The following is a 13722-nucleotide window of genomic DNA, read 5'->3' as shown; positions in this document are numbered from 1 at the left end:
TTTCAAAAGTGCTGCCTTCTCTGACCTCCAGGTTGTTTTGCAAAGAGCAGCCAGTGTCTCTGGAAATCACATACTACAGATCAATATGCCACGCGCCTTTGTAAAGCAATAATTGCTTCAGTATTCACCAAGAGATGAGGATGTTTAGCACTTCTGAAAAAAGACCTTTTAAATGTGCGACTACATAAAGGTTTAAAGACAGTTTGGTGCTTCTGAAAGTCCCACTAAGCCCTTAATACCTACCTAAATCTGACCTTTATGCTTCTATTTTAAGCACTGAGGCTTGAAAGTTTTGGACTATGAACGTGGTTTAGTTTGCAGTGATAAACTTTATGAGATCTAATTTAACTCATACTTACAAAATTGCCTGAATTCATGGAAGATGCCCAAAAAAATAAAGTATTATCATGAGAAATCACATTTTCATTCATCTTCAGGATGTTCTAATCTCAGCTGTGCCAGCTTCTACTGGCTCATTAGAAAAGGAGTGACAATTTGCATTTTAAAAGGCAGGTTTTAAGAATGGACCCATCCACCTACATCTGTTTTCAGATAAATAAAAAAAACCCCCAACATTTCCACTATGAAGTCACATTGTGCCTGTTAAAAAGATGCAGACATTAAGGAAAAAAATGACCATTTGGCAAACACACTTAAGCATTAGCATTGTTGTAGATATGCTTATGGTTATTGCTCTGGGTTTGGTTGGAATTTAACGGGCTTTTAATGGCATCATTTTGGAAACGGTTCTGCTTGAAGGAATGGCTCTGTGTCTATGTTTCTCTATATAGCTCTTAGGTCATGTACAAAAATTAAAAAAAACAGCATATAAACAGTATCACCAGAATAGTGCTCATCCCTTGGCTGGAATGACGTTGTACCATCCTTACTCTTAGTTCTTCTACACAAAGCTTGAGTAAACACCTGCTATTTTTATGTTCCCCCTGCTTGAATTCATGCACTGATAGACCTATATGTAAAGAATTTTAGTTCTGCTTCAAGCCCCTGCATATGCAGATCTAGAAGCAGCTGTCCTGCTCATCTCAGTGACTGCGAGAGCAGCGGGTTCCTGGTGGCCACGATCCAGCCTGCGCAGGTTTTCACAACCCAACGTCAGAACTGCGCTGCAGACACTACAGACCTTCAGTGGATCACACAGAGCGTGTCTCAAGCTGCTGAACTCCCGCTCAGCTCCGCTGTCAGAGCTGCCCTCAAACCCCTGCTCCCCACTGCCCAACATTTCAACAACTCCTTCAGGCACGGATAACTTGCGAGGCCTGGCAGAGGGCAGGAGCAGTTCCAGTGTTCTGGGTATATGCGTAAGCCGACACAGCCAAGTTTTGTGATTAGCCTCATTTTTCAAAACAATACAGCCACTTGGAATCACTCTGTATTTCAGTAAAACTATTACTGATCTCAAAGAAAGGGTTACATCCTTCTATTGCAGACAGAAAGACTGGAACATCTGAAAAGGCCAGCATCGTAGCAGTAATAAAATGCAAAATTAAACATCATGTGGCATTTAGGTTTCATTTAAGCTTTTTGAGGTCTTTTCTGAGGCAGGTAGGAATATTCCTTCCACAAACAAACCATTAGTCTACTGGTAGGGCTTAGTTTTGAATTTGATATCCATATAGTTCATTATTATTTAACATATTTGTTACAGGAGCACCTTGATTTTTGTATACCTTTAAACACAAGACATAGTCCCTACTTCATATTATCTGTAAGGAAGTGGTGAACATGGTTTAGATCCTAAAAATAAAAAAGGGAATAATGGTTATCTGCTCATGAATGACAATTTTTTTAGTGCATTCATTCTATTCTGAATCCTTTGTCTTTTTAAAGCATACCATGTAGTTCCCAAATTCAGGGCAGTTACCCCCATCTCCTATCCTCTTAGTACCATGTTGTAAAATAAACAGTACTGTATTAATTGGAATCTGATAGATTTTTTTTCCAAATGGTAATGCAATATCTTTTTTTCTTTAAGTGTGATAAAAGCCTCTAAAAGATGCAACTCAGCATCAACAAAATTAAGGAATACACTACATACATTAAATAGAGGTAAGTTGAGTCCAGAGGCATTTGCTTCTTCAGTTCAACTTCAGATGTGGTGGGGGGGTCCTTAGGCAACACCGTCCGCACCCTGTGCCCTCCTCAGCTCGGCCGAGATTCACAGTAAGAAAAGCAACAACAGTGGTGAGAAGAAGAACTAAACCATAGTCCCACTTTGGATTGTTCTCTGTAAAAAGTCATGGGGCTTGTACAACTGTCCAGTGCTGATGTGGTCTGTATGTGACATACATGTCCACGTATGAGCAAGCAATGTCAGTTTTCATCCGTTGGAAGCTTATACCTGTAGCAGTCAGTGCTTTGTTCAACAAGGCTGGGGACTGCTCATGTGAGATTAAGTTCTTTCTTCATTCAGCAATTAACCAGATTGCTGCTGTGTCTGTGTTTGATTTAATTTTACAATCCTCAGAGAGTTTAAAGAGCTGCTGTCTGAAGCACCTGCTTCTGAAATATTCATGTGTATTTTTTCTTCTCTCTTTTTTTTTTTCCTTCCTCTTCTCCATTCTCCTTTGCAGTGCCATTGTTCTTGATACTCCTGATTTTCTGGGTGTTTGTTTGTTTGTGTTGTTTTTTGGTGGTTTTTTTTTTTTCAGAGGCAAAAATGACGGTGATCCTGACGCAGTTTGGGCACAGCCACAAATAGTCTGTTTGTCCTTCCTCTTCTATCTCATAGTTAGAAAAGCGTCATTGTGCATACAGTTCTGTTGATTTCAGTGGATGAATCCAGTTCATCCATCATGTTAGGAAGTCAAAAAACGCAACAAAAAACTCAAACAAAAGAAATTGTCTAAATCCCAAACAGGCATCTTTGGAATCAGTAGTGCAAAATGTTTGCGGATTTCTTTTCCTTGACCTACTGCAATAATCTCTTAATCTTCAAGTCTTTCCTAAAATAGAGGATCTGTAAATTTAAAACATAAGATTTTTTTTTTCAAAAAAGGCAAATATAAAAGTATGGGGTTTGTTTGTTTTTATAATCACTCTCTTCAGATTCTCACTTACACCAAACCCTTATACATCTCTTACAGGAAATGTAGACTGTAGGAAGAGGGTATTCTTTAAATGGTGGATAATTTGCGATTACGATTAGCTTTTATCAGTGCAGCCGCAGCTCTGTGAATTAGTCCTACATAGAAAACATCCCCATCCGAGGTCACATTTTATATGCCAGCACTTTACAAGCTTTGACTATCACTGCAGCATTTTGGAGGTGCTTTAGAAATGAGCTGATAAAACGAGCGGTTACCTTAAGGATTTCCACCTGTCTTTTTCTGTCTGGTTTTCCGGACTTTCGCTTTCATAGGAAGCCAGATACAAACCTGGGAAAGGTAAATATGTGTTATTCCAACAGCAACATTAACCCCCCATCTCTCCGCATTTCTGTGTGTCCTGTATTGTACCACACAGCAAGAGAAACTAAAACTTCCTGGTCCACCAGGTAGCTGATCATCAACAGGACACTGATGTTCAGCTCACACGTGTGCCTTTGCAAAGCTCTTAGGTTAATTTTGATGGAACAGTAAAGGACCTCAGAGTTAACATATGTTAGCATGACCTTCTTATAGCAATATTAAACAGTTAAATGGTCTCTGGTTTTGCATATAGAGATCTCAACTGATTTACTCCATCACAGCACTGTTACCAAAGTGTTATTTGAACATTTAAAAAGAGTGTGCAAACTGGCAGCTAAACATATAAACTTTATAAAATTAAGGATATTCCCATCATTTAACACAACTTTATCTTCCTCAATCTTTTTAAAGCTTATGGAGACATGGTATGCTAAATGGATACAAAACACCCTCAGGGTAAGAATGAGTTACAGACACCAGAGAAGGAACACAGAAGAAAATAAACAAGTCCTTTTTGTCTGCAAAACTTTGCATTGTAGGATGCATTTTATGATACCAAAATGTGTCTATGCTGTAGAGTCTCCTCTGCAAAAGCTGGCAATGCATTAATAGCTCACTGTCCTCACAGATTTTTTTCTTTTAAGTAGGCTGTGATTTGTGTTCACACACATTTCCTCATTTGACTGTTTAAGTGACACTTTATTCTTTAATACTGGAACCATCTCGGTATTCAAGTCTGTCCTACAATTCAATTGTGTTTTTATATCCAAGTGTTGGCCCACTCTTCCTCCACATTGAGACAAGCAGAGTCCAGCTGCATTTCACATACCACTGCTGCATCTCTCTGATATATTCTCCCACCTTTCACTCAGGGCAGGTCTCCTGCTCCGCACTTGCCCTGGGCAACAGAAGAGGCCGCCCGTGGCTTCTGCAAAGGGCACCTCACGCGAGCAGCAGGGATACAGGGGAGGGCATGAGAGAGAAAAGCTGCAAACAATTAGTGGGTTGAGGTCACCCTTTTTTGTCCAGCAGCCTGAAAACTGTACTCTTAAACACCACTTCTGAGATATCCCTGACTTTGGCTTAGAGCCTAAAAACAGAACAAATGCCTCCATCTTGTCTCCTTTTGATATGTATTACTTTAATCACATTAGTTATTCTATTTTGACAGCCTTAGGATTTAGGAAGGATTTTTGAAGCAGAATTTTGTGTTCTGAAGTACTCTGTGAAATAAAAACTGTCTGGTCTGATTAACTTGGATTAGTAGAGAAAACTGCCTATAGAATCAAGAAAAAATATACCAAACACCAGTATAGGTTATAGGAACATAGCTAGAGCCAATTCTGTGCGTGACAATGTACCAAGAGGCAACTGACACAAATCAGTATGAAATGACACAGTCTGATGTGCTGGATACCAAATTGAAGAGGACAGATAAGTATAAAAAGAAAATAAGAAATAATTTCAGACCAGGGCTTTCATAGCTACAGCTTAAATGAATTACTAGAAAAGATTTTTCTTAAAAATTCTTTTTGGTAGATAACATTTCTTTGATATAGTGGAGGAGGTCAGCTGGACTACCATCGCCCTGGGCTGTCTTTGCTGAAGAGATGACAGTGTGGGTTTGCAGAACAGATTAGTTCTGGCTCCATCAGTCACAGAATGAGTGGCTAAGGGACAGCTGACATTCAGAGCAGCCCACAACATGGTTGTGTGGCCTCTCTTCTTGGTTATAAAAATAGGGCCACATTGGCAACTTCCTAGATAGTGCCTTACGGAGAAGCTACACACAAAAGAGAAGCGATCAGGCAGCAGCTTCATGAGCCAGAAGGTTGTATTTGCAAAAACACCTTGCTAGACTGGGGATAAATAAACTGCATGACAGGAAAGGACTAGGACTGGTCAGTGAGAGAGATCGCCAAACCATGGAGCACGGTGTTAATTAGTAGTGATGAAGGCACATATTTTCAATAATTACAGATTGTACAGAATCTTACCATCTTCAGTAAAAATGGGAGCAGTATGCAAGTAGTGGATGATGTTAGGGTCTTGTTCAAAGGGACATTCCACTTGCTTCCATGTTATAAATTCTCCTACTTGCTTAGCCAGTTCCAGAAATTTCTGTAAACATAGAACCATTCCAACTCAGGTACAGTAAGATTATCTCACTAGAACAACCACATCTAAGCAGAAAGCTGGGATCCAGGATCCCTCACGCCAAACACAAGGATATTAGGAGAAAAGAGCCCTGTACTTTTCAGAGGGGTACATTTCACAGTTCACTACAGGGGAAAGTGAGAGGAAAGAGTGTGCTACATTCCTTCTTACAAGCTGACTCTGTACTTAAATGAAAATGTATCCATAAGCAAAGTTATGGGTTACACAAATGTACTTAAGAACAGAGGACATAAACTTTGATGGAACAGGAGGGAGCAGAATTACAAATAAATTCCATGAAATGGAGTGACTCCAACACCTTGCAACTCTTTAGGTCTTGTACCAGTTGTGATATAATTTAAGGCAATGCCAGGCTCAGTGTTTTATGCATTACTCACTACCTCAACAATGCCAATAACTGAAAGAGAAATTTAACGTAACCAAAGTGATACTGAAGAAATGTTTTACAAAGAATTTGAGAGCTCAAGAACTATTGTCTCAGTGACACGGGCCAGTTCTTTTGGAAGCAGCTCATCTCTGCCCCTCCACCAGAATCCAAGAACTCAGCCCTCGCGGTGCACAAATCAACACGGAACAGCCCAGTGCCTTCAACACTGCACCAGCAACGGGTGCACTGGTGGAAATCCAGCTGCTCCAGCACACGACTGGCATTACTCGGGATATGTGACTAATACTGCCTAGTGCCAGGGCTGGGGGGGAATGTAAGCCATGGAATCATAGAATAGTTTGGGTTGGAAGGGACCTTCCAAGGTCACCTAGTCCAACTCCCTGCAATGAGCAGGGACAAGTCCTTCTACTGCATTTAGTAGAATTTTTTCTGTGTGAAACCTACAGGCAGGAGATAACACATTTGAATCCTCCCATCAGTGTCATGACATTTACCTCATGGATACAGTGACTCTGTGCTCTATATGTAATTCTGCTTGTATTCTAATTTTTATTTAATGACCACAGGTAATTTACGTCTTTGCCAAACTTCTTTATTAAGAATGAGAAAGGGCTAAAATGGCAGATAAAGTATAAAGCTTTCATACTGACTTGTTCATGTGTGTAAGAAAAATAGTTTTCCATGTTTTTTGAAAAGTCATCTTCCCTTCCAAACCATACATATAATCATTTATACTGCTGACACTATATTTCTAGCAGCCAACACACATCGAGCAAGTTAGGATGATCTGCTTGTAATGTTTGTATAAAATATACATATTAATTATTTTAAAAAACATTCTGGGATTGCTTTAACTTTCATTTGAGATCATCCCTTTTGGCATATTTAGTCTTGGTTGGTCTGCACTGAAATTGCAGGCACATGGTCTAGTATAGTGCTGTCAGAATAGGATAGATAAAAACATTTTTCAGATCTTACTTCAAAATTGACATGTCCATTTGGAAGGCGATTAGCGCATCCTTCATTCAAAAAATAAATGTCTTTGATCAACAGGCTGAAGAAGGGGATCACAATCTGTGAAGAGAAATGACATAACTATTATCTTTCCAGTTCAGTATTTTCTCTGCATGAAAGAAGAACTCAATCAGGAGAGAGAAGAAAAATGAAATACTAAGTTTTCAGCATGCTATGCACTTAAGAAGCAGTAAAGTGACAGACAAGCAAAAGGGCAGGAGGGTACAGAGACATGTTCAGCCATCAGGAGAATGTACACTGAAATGAATATGAACTGAACACAATGTTCACTGAGCAGAATAACATGACTAAGAAAATGCTAATAACCCATTTTATTATCAACAGCATCACTGTTTGATGACAAGATCAGACAGCAAAGAGCAAAATAAAATTGCAGAACTCTTCCTTTCTCTGTTGAGTCTGTATAAGCAAAGATGTTGAATACACAAATCTAGCAATTTGAAGACAGCTGGGAACCAAAGAACCAGTATTGTCCCTGAACAAGGAGAGACAGAATAAAATTTGATGACCAAGGACTTGTCTGTGAACAGTTAATCAGGAGCCGTTTCATTTTCAACAGCTTCATGCATGGCTACCTCTTGAGGCAAGTAATTTCCTTCCTGGTGCCTGATTAGTACAACCTGCTTCTCCAAATTAACCTGCAGACAGTAGGATTGACAATATTAAGTTAGTTGACAGGAAAATGCCAAGAGTAGCCAGAGACATCACTGTAGCACTCAAAATAGGCCCTGGGCATCATCCATGGCAAAGTGGCATATGGCACTGATCCAAGCCATATGACCAGAGTCAGGTCATAATTTGCTATAGACAAAGCCCACTTCTAGGTAAGGCTCCTGAAATTACTAGAATTACAACAAGGGTGAATTTGGTGCCAGATGTTCTACGGCAGAAAGCAGCGACAGTGCTCCTGAAGCGCATCCCCAGCACTTCAGCAGAGCCCCTCTGGGTCCTCATGTCACAACTCTGAGGGAAAAGAAAGGTAACACAAAGGACCAGTCCAGGACAAAGCTGACCCTCGAGGCTCTCAGGAGTCCACCCACCTCTCCAGCACTGGCACTGTGATAGAAAAAGGCCGCTTGGAGGGTTTAAGCTATAAGGTCAGCAGCCACCTCTGTGGGCATTGCCCTGTGGCAGCAACACCAGTCTTTTAAGCCACTAAATATAAACTCAACCACCATGACCTTCAAGGAAAGTGTCCAAATGTTTCCACTGTTCTATTTGTAAATTAACTGAACTGTAGCCTGTTTAGCCTGCACCAAAGTTAAAGTTCCTTCATGGCATGCAAGACCAGCCAAGGGAGCAATCCTTTAGTTAAGTATTTAATGTCGTACTGTTATTCCATCTCACGCTGTACATCAGCTGTAACGGGATATGACATGGACCCGGAACAGGATTGGCAGCTGTTATTTTCCAGTCTACAGCCTTCACGATGCGACAGTGAGTGTGAGCAAGTCAGAAATGCAAAAACACCGAGGCTAAGAGTCTACAAGCCCCTACCAACTCTGGCTGTGAAAACAGGAGCTCATTTCTGTTTTGGCTAAAATATCACATGCTGAAGATCTGCACCTCTGCTGGCTTTTTTGTGGGAGAACTGTAGATAAACTCCATAACCTCAGTGCAATAGCCATAAGAAAGCCTGGACTGACACTCAAGAGCCACTGGAATTAATCCTGATACATCCCACTGACATAATGTAGGAGTGGAAACACAGCACAGCCTAACCCCCCCCACCCCCAAATGCTGAGCCCTCCTATCAGGGTGGAACAATTTCCAGCTGAACTGAGCTAAGTTTGTTCCAGCACCCATTTTTATATCATCCAACCTAGATCAACCAACCTGAGGTAAAGAATACAATTCAGTCTACGTGGTTTGTTTTCTACCACAAATGATGATAACTCTCTAACTGGTGTGGTCTTATAAGGTGGAAAGACACAGAGAGCTGGAACCAGACACTGATCCCCAGCTAGAAATTACTGCCAGGTTCTCTCTATATATTTTTAGCAGGCAGATGCGAGCTTGTTCTGCCCTGCCCCACACTGCCTGGGAGCCAGGTCACCATCATTAGTGGTACTAAACATAAGCGAAAAGCCTTGCTGAGAGGGAAGGTACATGAATGTGGGCTCGATGCCATGCTAATACAGCTGCAAAGTGCCAGGTCAATCTCAGAGCATGGGCAGAGCTTGTTCTCATCTGCAGCCAAAAGGCAGCAAAGACAGACCCTAGGATACCAGTTCTCTACACATTTCCAAGGGATTTCTGTCTTTGGGTCACCATTTATTTCCCCAATAAACATATGTTACCCTGTATGTTTTGTTTTCCAAATTTCTGTAGGAAAAGCAACAAGTGGATATAGTTATGCTCTAATGTTGGCATCAATCCAGGCCCTTTGCTCGCATAAAAACTGGTTTAGTGCCAGAAACTTGTATTTCACTCCCTTTCGATTCCCGCCCTGTGCCAGCCAACCCACCCACATGCTGAAGGACAATTGTCTCCTACAGAAAGAAGAAAGCTAATGAGATCAGACAAGTTCTTCCTCCACAGTATCAGGCGGCAACAACACACAGTACCGCACTGTCCCTACTCCCAACATTTCAAAGCCAAAAAAATGTCATTAGCACAATGCAAGGTTTCCCAGTGGAATGGCTTAATTTTGGAGATGGCACAGGTCACCTGACTGCATAGATAAAACCCAACTTAGCTCCTAACAAGCATACCCCTCTGAATTCTGCATGAAACATCAGCTCTTCTTCATTACCAGTTCTCTCACCCTGCACTTTGGCAGGTTTATTTCTGCTGCTGTATCGCACCTCTGAGCTTCGAGGTCTGCCTTGCTGTGCCTTTTTACACACCGAGAGAAGAGATGGATCCAAACAGTGAGGGCTGAGGGCGAGATGCGTGCACAGGGCAGGAGGAGGGAGGGTGCCCAGGTCCCTGCTCCCCCTCTCTGAGGATGTCATTTAGCCCCTGAGCTGTGCTGCTGTTCAAGTACTGTGCAAACTCATCAGCCGGGACACCAGCCTTGAGGAGAGAAGAAAAGAATGTTTCTGGTGAAGCTGCCAGTTAAATATTAGCTTCTCTGAGGCTACAGGCAGTTTTTCTGCCTGCAACACAACCTGCTGCTTAGTCTGTTGGTCTGTGACAAGGGCGATCCCTCCAGAGCACCTTCCTTCTCCAGCAGACAGACTGAGGCCGGGAGCCTCCAGCTGGGCTGCTGGAGCGGCCACTTGTCGAGAAGAGGGGTGGAGGGGATGTGGATCTCAAACTCTTGCAAGGATACTTCAGTTTGAAGATAAAAGTTTTCTTTGGAGTGAGCTCTGCCACAAGTTTGCCAAGAAATAACAGAACGTTTTCTTTCAAAAAAGTGATCACATTCTTTCTGTTTTATTCAAACTCATTAAAATAAATAGCATATAACCTTGCTTATAAGAAGAAACAAAATTCCTTATTTCTATAGCAAGAATTAGATTATCTGCTGTATCTGATACTGTAAAATACCCAGCATGAGTAGCTACCAAATCATGTGCTTGTGCATTTTCTTGAACTACTGGTCAAGAGAAATAGAATATGGGCTTTTTCTCATGTAAAATAGATTCCTTTCAATCTAATAACCTCCCTGTCCTCAGTATTAACCAGCTAGGGGTAGAGATGAGACAGAGATTGCTAACTTCCACAGGAAATTAAGTCAAACATTAAAGCAAGTGGTTTGAATATATATGATGGTCAGAGAAGAACTAAACTGCAGAAGCATCTCAGATAGACAGGTCCTTGCTGTGGTGTGCAAGTTAAAAGAATTTCTCTGCTGGTCACAAAAATCCAAAGCCATCATCTCTTTGCACGGAGAATTGTTTTACAGAACAACACAACGTACTCCCATTGCAGCTGAGTCAGCCTGAGACCAGATGCTGATCTCATTTCATTGTAAATGCCATGAGATTCCATTAGCTTCAGCAGATTTACATCCAATTTGCAGAGATGCGAGATTAGCATCTGCCCTGGCTCCTCTAGTGAATGAATACTAAATTCCATATTATGCTTGTTCATGCAGTATCTACCTTACCTTAGCCATGCTCTGTGCATAGGCAGAGATTACCTCTTCATGACTATATGCAATTGCATTGTTAAAAACAAACCTTCTTTCATAAAATAAAAAAAAAGAGAACTTTAAGAAAACTAATAAGAAACACACTGCGGCACAAAACAGGAGAATTCGGCCCTAATATCTCGTCAATTGGATTTTTGCAGCATCAGTGAGATCTCAGAAAGCCACACATCTGCCACGAACACTGATAAAACATCAATTCTTGTTCACCAAGATGGCAGTGACAACCAAATGAAATGAAAATTCATGAGGACAGAATTTCACCCCAAACCTGCTGCAACGGATTCAGATCAGACTTCTTTGCAGGACTTGAGGTAAGTCATTTTTCCCTAATGTAAGTGGAGAACCACCTGATATCTGAGTGCTGTGCCCTTTGCTCCCCATCTCAAATCACACACTGCACAACAGGGGCTTGTCTGCACCGGCTGGCACAGCTGCAACAAAAGCGCAGTTCCACCTGGGCCTGCCAGGCTGACGCTCCACACCAAAATAAAAGTCATTTTAGTTGGGAATACCCGTTCCATCAGGTTTTTCAACCAATGTGAATTTTCAAGGGATACAGAGATACTTGCAATGAAGTCCTCCACGTTGTGTGTCCTGCTCTCCCCAGTTCCCCAATGTCTGAGAGCAAGTCCACAAAAGCCCCATGATCCATTTCAGATTCCTTCCATGGCATTTTGCACTGCACAAGCCTTGTGTTGGTGTCCCATGGAAGGGAGGAAAGCATTTGCATCAAATCTTTGAGTCCCAGACTCCCATCAGCAATGCACCCCATCCACGTGGAGATACTACTACATGAAATGTGGTCACATGTGAGATGTGGTCACACCTACCTTCTCCCTGTTGCTGTGCGCGGTGAGTGATCGGTGGGCAGCCCCCCGCAACGCTGTTCTGTAGTTGTAGAAGTTACCGGTAGGGTCCATCTGGTGCTAAATACACAAAAGACGACACGTTGGTTAGAAAGCGATGTGAGTTCTCTGAAGACAACTTTACCCTCAGTTGTAGCAAACTCTGACAGAGCCTCGCCTACTTCTTCGAAAATCCACATACACACAAAAACCCGGTGAACCAAAGATACAATGAGAGACCTACGCAGCATGGCTATTTGTACCTTTGTGGTTTTTTGTTGTGTTTGTGGTTTTTTGTTTGTTTTGTTGGGGTTTTTTTCTAACACCTTACCAGGCTTTTATGTGAAGAATAAGGGCTGCGCATTTTCCATATGCCAAATCCTAGCATCCTCTATACAAGAAACAACCTTGGACCTTGCTCACTCAACATCCAAGGTATAGCTGGGGAGCTTTACACACAGCATTGTGTGTATGGCCAAAGAAAACTGGCATCAGTGGAAGCACTATGGCTTGCATATAGGTTCATATTTTTGTTTTTTCCCTTCCTCCTATTTATTCAAGTGCTCTGATTCCCCTCTACGTCTCAGCTGCTTCACACCTTCCCCACTACGCCTTGGAAACTTCAGCTAGAATCGGGCCCTCTGCCTGTGAAACGTCTACAAACATCTCATGCCTGGAAAAAATGTGAAAATTCACAAACAAAAAAAATCCAGAATATAATTTGAGCAGTGTATCAGCACCTTTTTTTTTTTTTACCTCAAGAATGAAAAATTTGGCTGTTTTCACTTTTGACCAAGTCTTCTTTAGCCTGGAAACTGGACTCATGTTCATTCCAGCTATAAGTAAGGAAAAAGAAAAGAAACCCATGGATCAGAGTCAGGTTTCCTTTTTCATCCGTGACAGCTGATGGAGAGACCTGATTAGAAGCCATACTTACAAATGATTGCCATCAGCGAATTAAAATTCCCTATGTTAAAGCACTCCCGGGCAACATCAATGAAAAATTCAATGACTTGTGCTCGCTGTTTCTTTTTTGCAGGCTGCAAATTAAAATAAACAAATATCTGTAATAAACAGAATCAGAAGGCATCTTAGGTATTTATCACATAGAGAGCAGGGGTCCATGCACAGCTCAGGTCATCTGCTGTCAGTTACTGGCTCTAATTCCACCAGCCCAGTGGATGCTGGTGACCACAGCCTCTAAAATCAAAGCTTTTGCTGCAGTGACACAGAAGGAATTCATGGCAATTCCCAGGCTTGTCTCAGTTAATGTCTGAGCGCTGTAAGAGGCAGCCCCGAAGCAGCGAGTGTCTCAGCTCCCTCCTGTCAGTGGGTACATCAGCACTGACCTTCCAAAGGGCAGGATTTCACACCCATACAACAGCAGCATCTTTGTCTCAGAAAGACTTTGTTTCACTGCGTTAATCCCTCTCCCCTGGCCCTTTCAGCAATAAGGCCAGGGCAAATGGTAGCTTGCATTTTAAATCCACATTTTAACTGGACTGCAATCACCCCACCTTTTCCAATGATCTTCAAATAGTAATGCTTTTGAGTCATGGGCTATCTGGGCTGTTCATACCATTAGTATTCCTCCCTTCCACACCCTTTTCAAAGGAGAAAACATTCATTTCATTTTGATGGGGCCAAGTTAAACAAAATAAAACTACTACCAAGTTAAAGAAACACTAGTCACAGCTACAGTAATGGGCAGCAGGACAAAGAGCCATGCAATGGGAATTCACAAGC

At 41.7% G+C, this 13722-nt stretch overlaps 1 protein-coding gene across 1 annotated transcript in view; it reads right to left on the bottom strand.

Moving 5' to 3' along the window:
• Nucleotides 1-2548: 2548 nt before the first annotated feature.
• The window catches only part of RASGEF1C (RasGEF domain family member 1C), a 70592-nt gene continuing 59418 nt past the window's right edge, over nucleotides 2549-13722 (bottom strand). The window contains exons 8-14 of the mRNA XM_065643912.1: nucleotides 12914-13016; nucleotides 12733-12812; nucleotides 11962-12057; nucleotides 6973-7068; nucleotides 5426-5549; nucleotides 3323-3395; nucleotides 2549-2977 (exon numbers count right to left, since the gene is read on the bottom strand). Of these exons, the coding sequence (XP_065499984.1) occupies nucleotides 2953-2977; nucleotides 3323-3395; nucleotides 5426-5549; nucleotides 6973-7068; nucleotides 11962-12057; nucleotides 12733-12812; nucleotides 12914-13016 (597 nt within the window). The 3' untranslated portion in view covers nucleotides 2549-2952. The remainder of the gene's footprint in view (nucleotides 2978-3322; nucleotides 3396-5425; nucleotides 5550-6972; nucleotides 7069-11961; nucleotides 12058-12732; nucleotides 12813-12913; nucleotides 13017-13722) is intronic.

Source organism: Caloenas nicobarica, chromosome 13 (assembly GCF_036013445.1).
Source record: "Caloenas nicobarica isolate bCalNic1 chromosome 13, bCalNic1.hap1, whole genome shotgun sequence".
NCBI lineage: Eukaryota > Metazoa > Chordata > Aves > Columbiformes > Columbidae > Caloenas > Caloenas nicobarica.
Note: the sequence above shows the minus strand (reverse complement) of the source record. Positions and strands in the feature narration are given on the sequence as shown.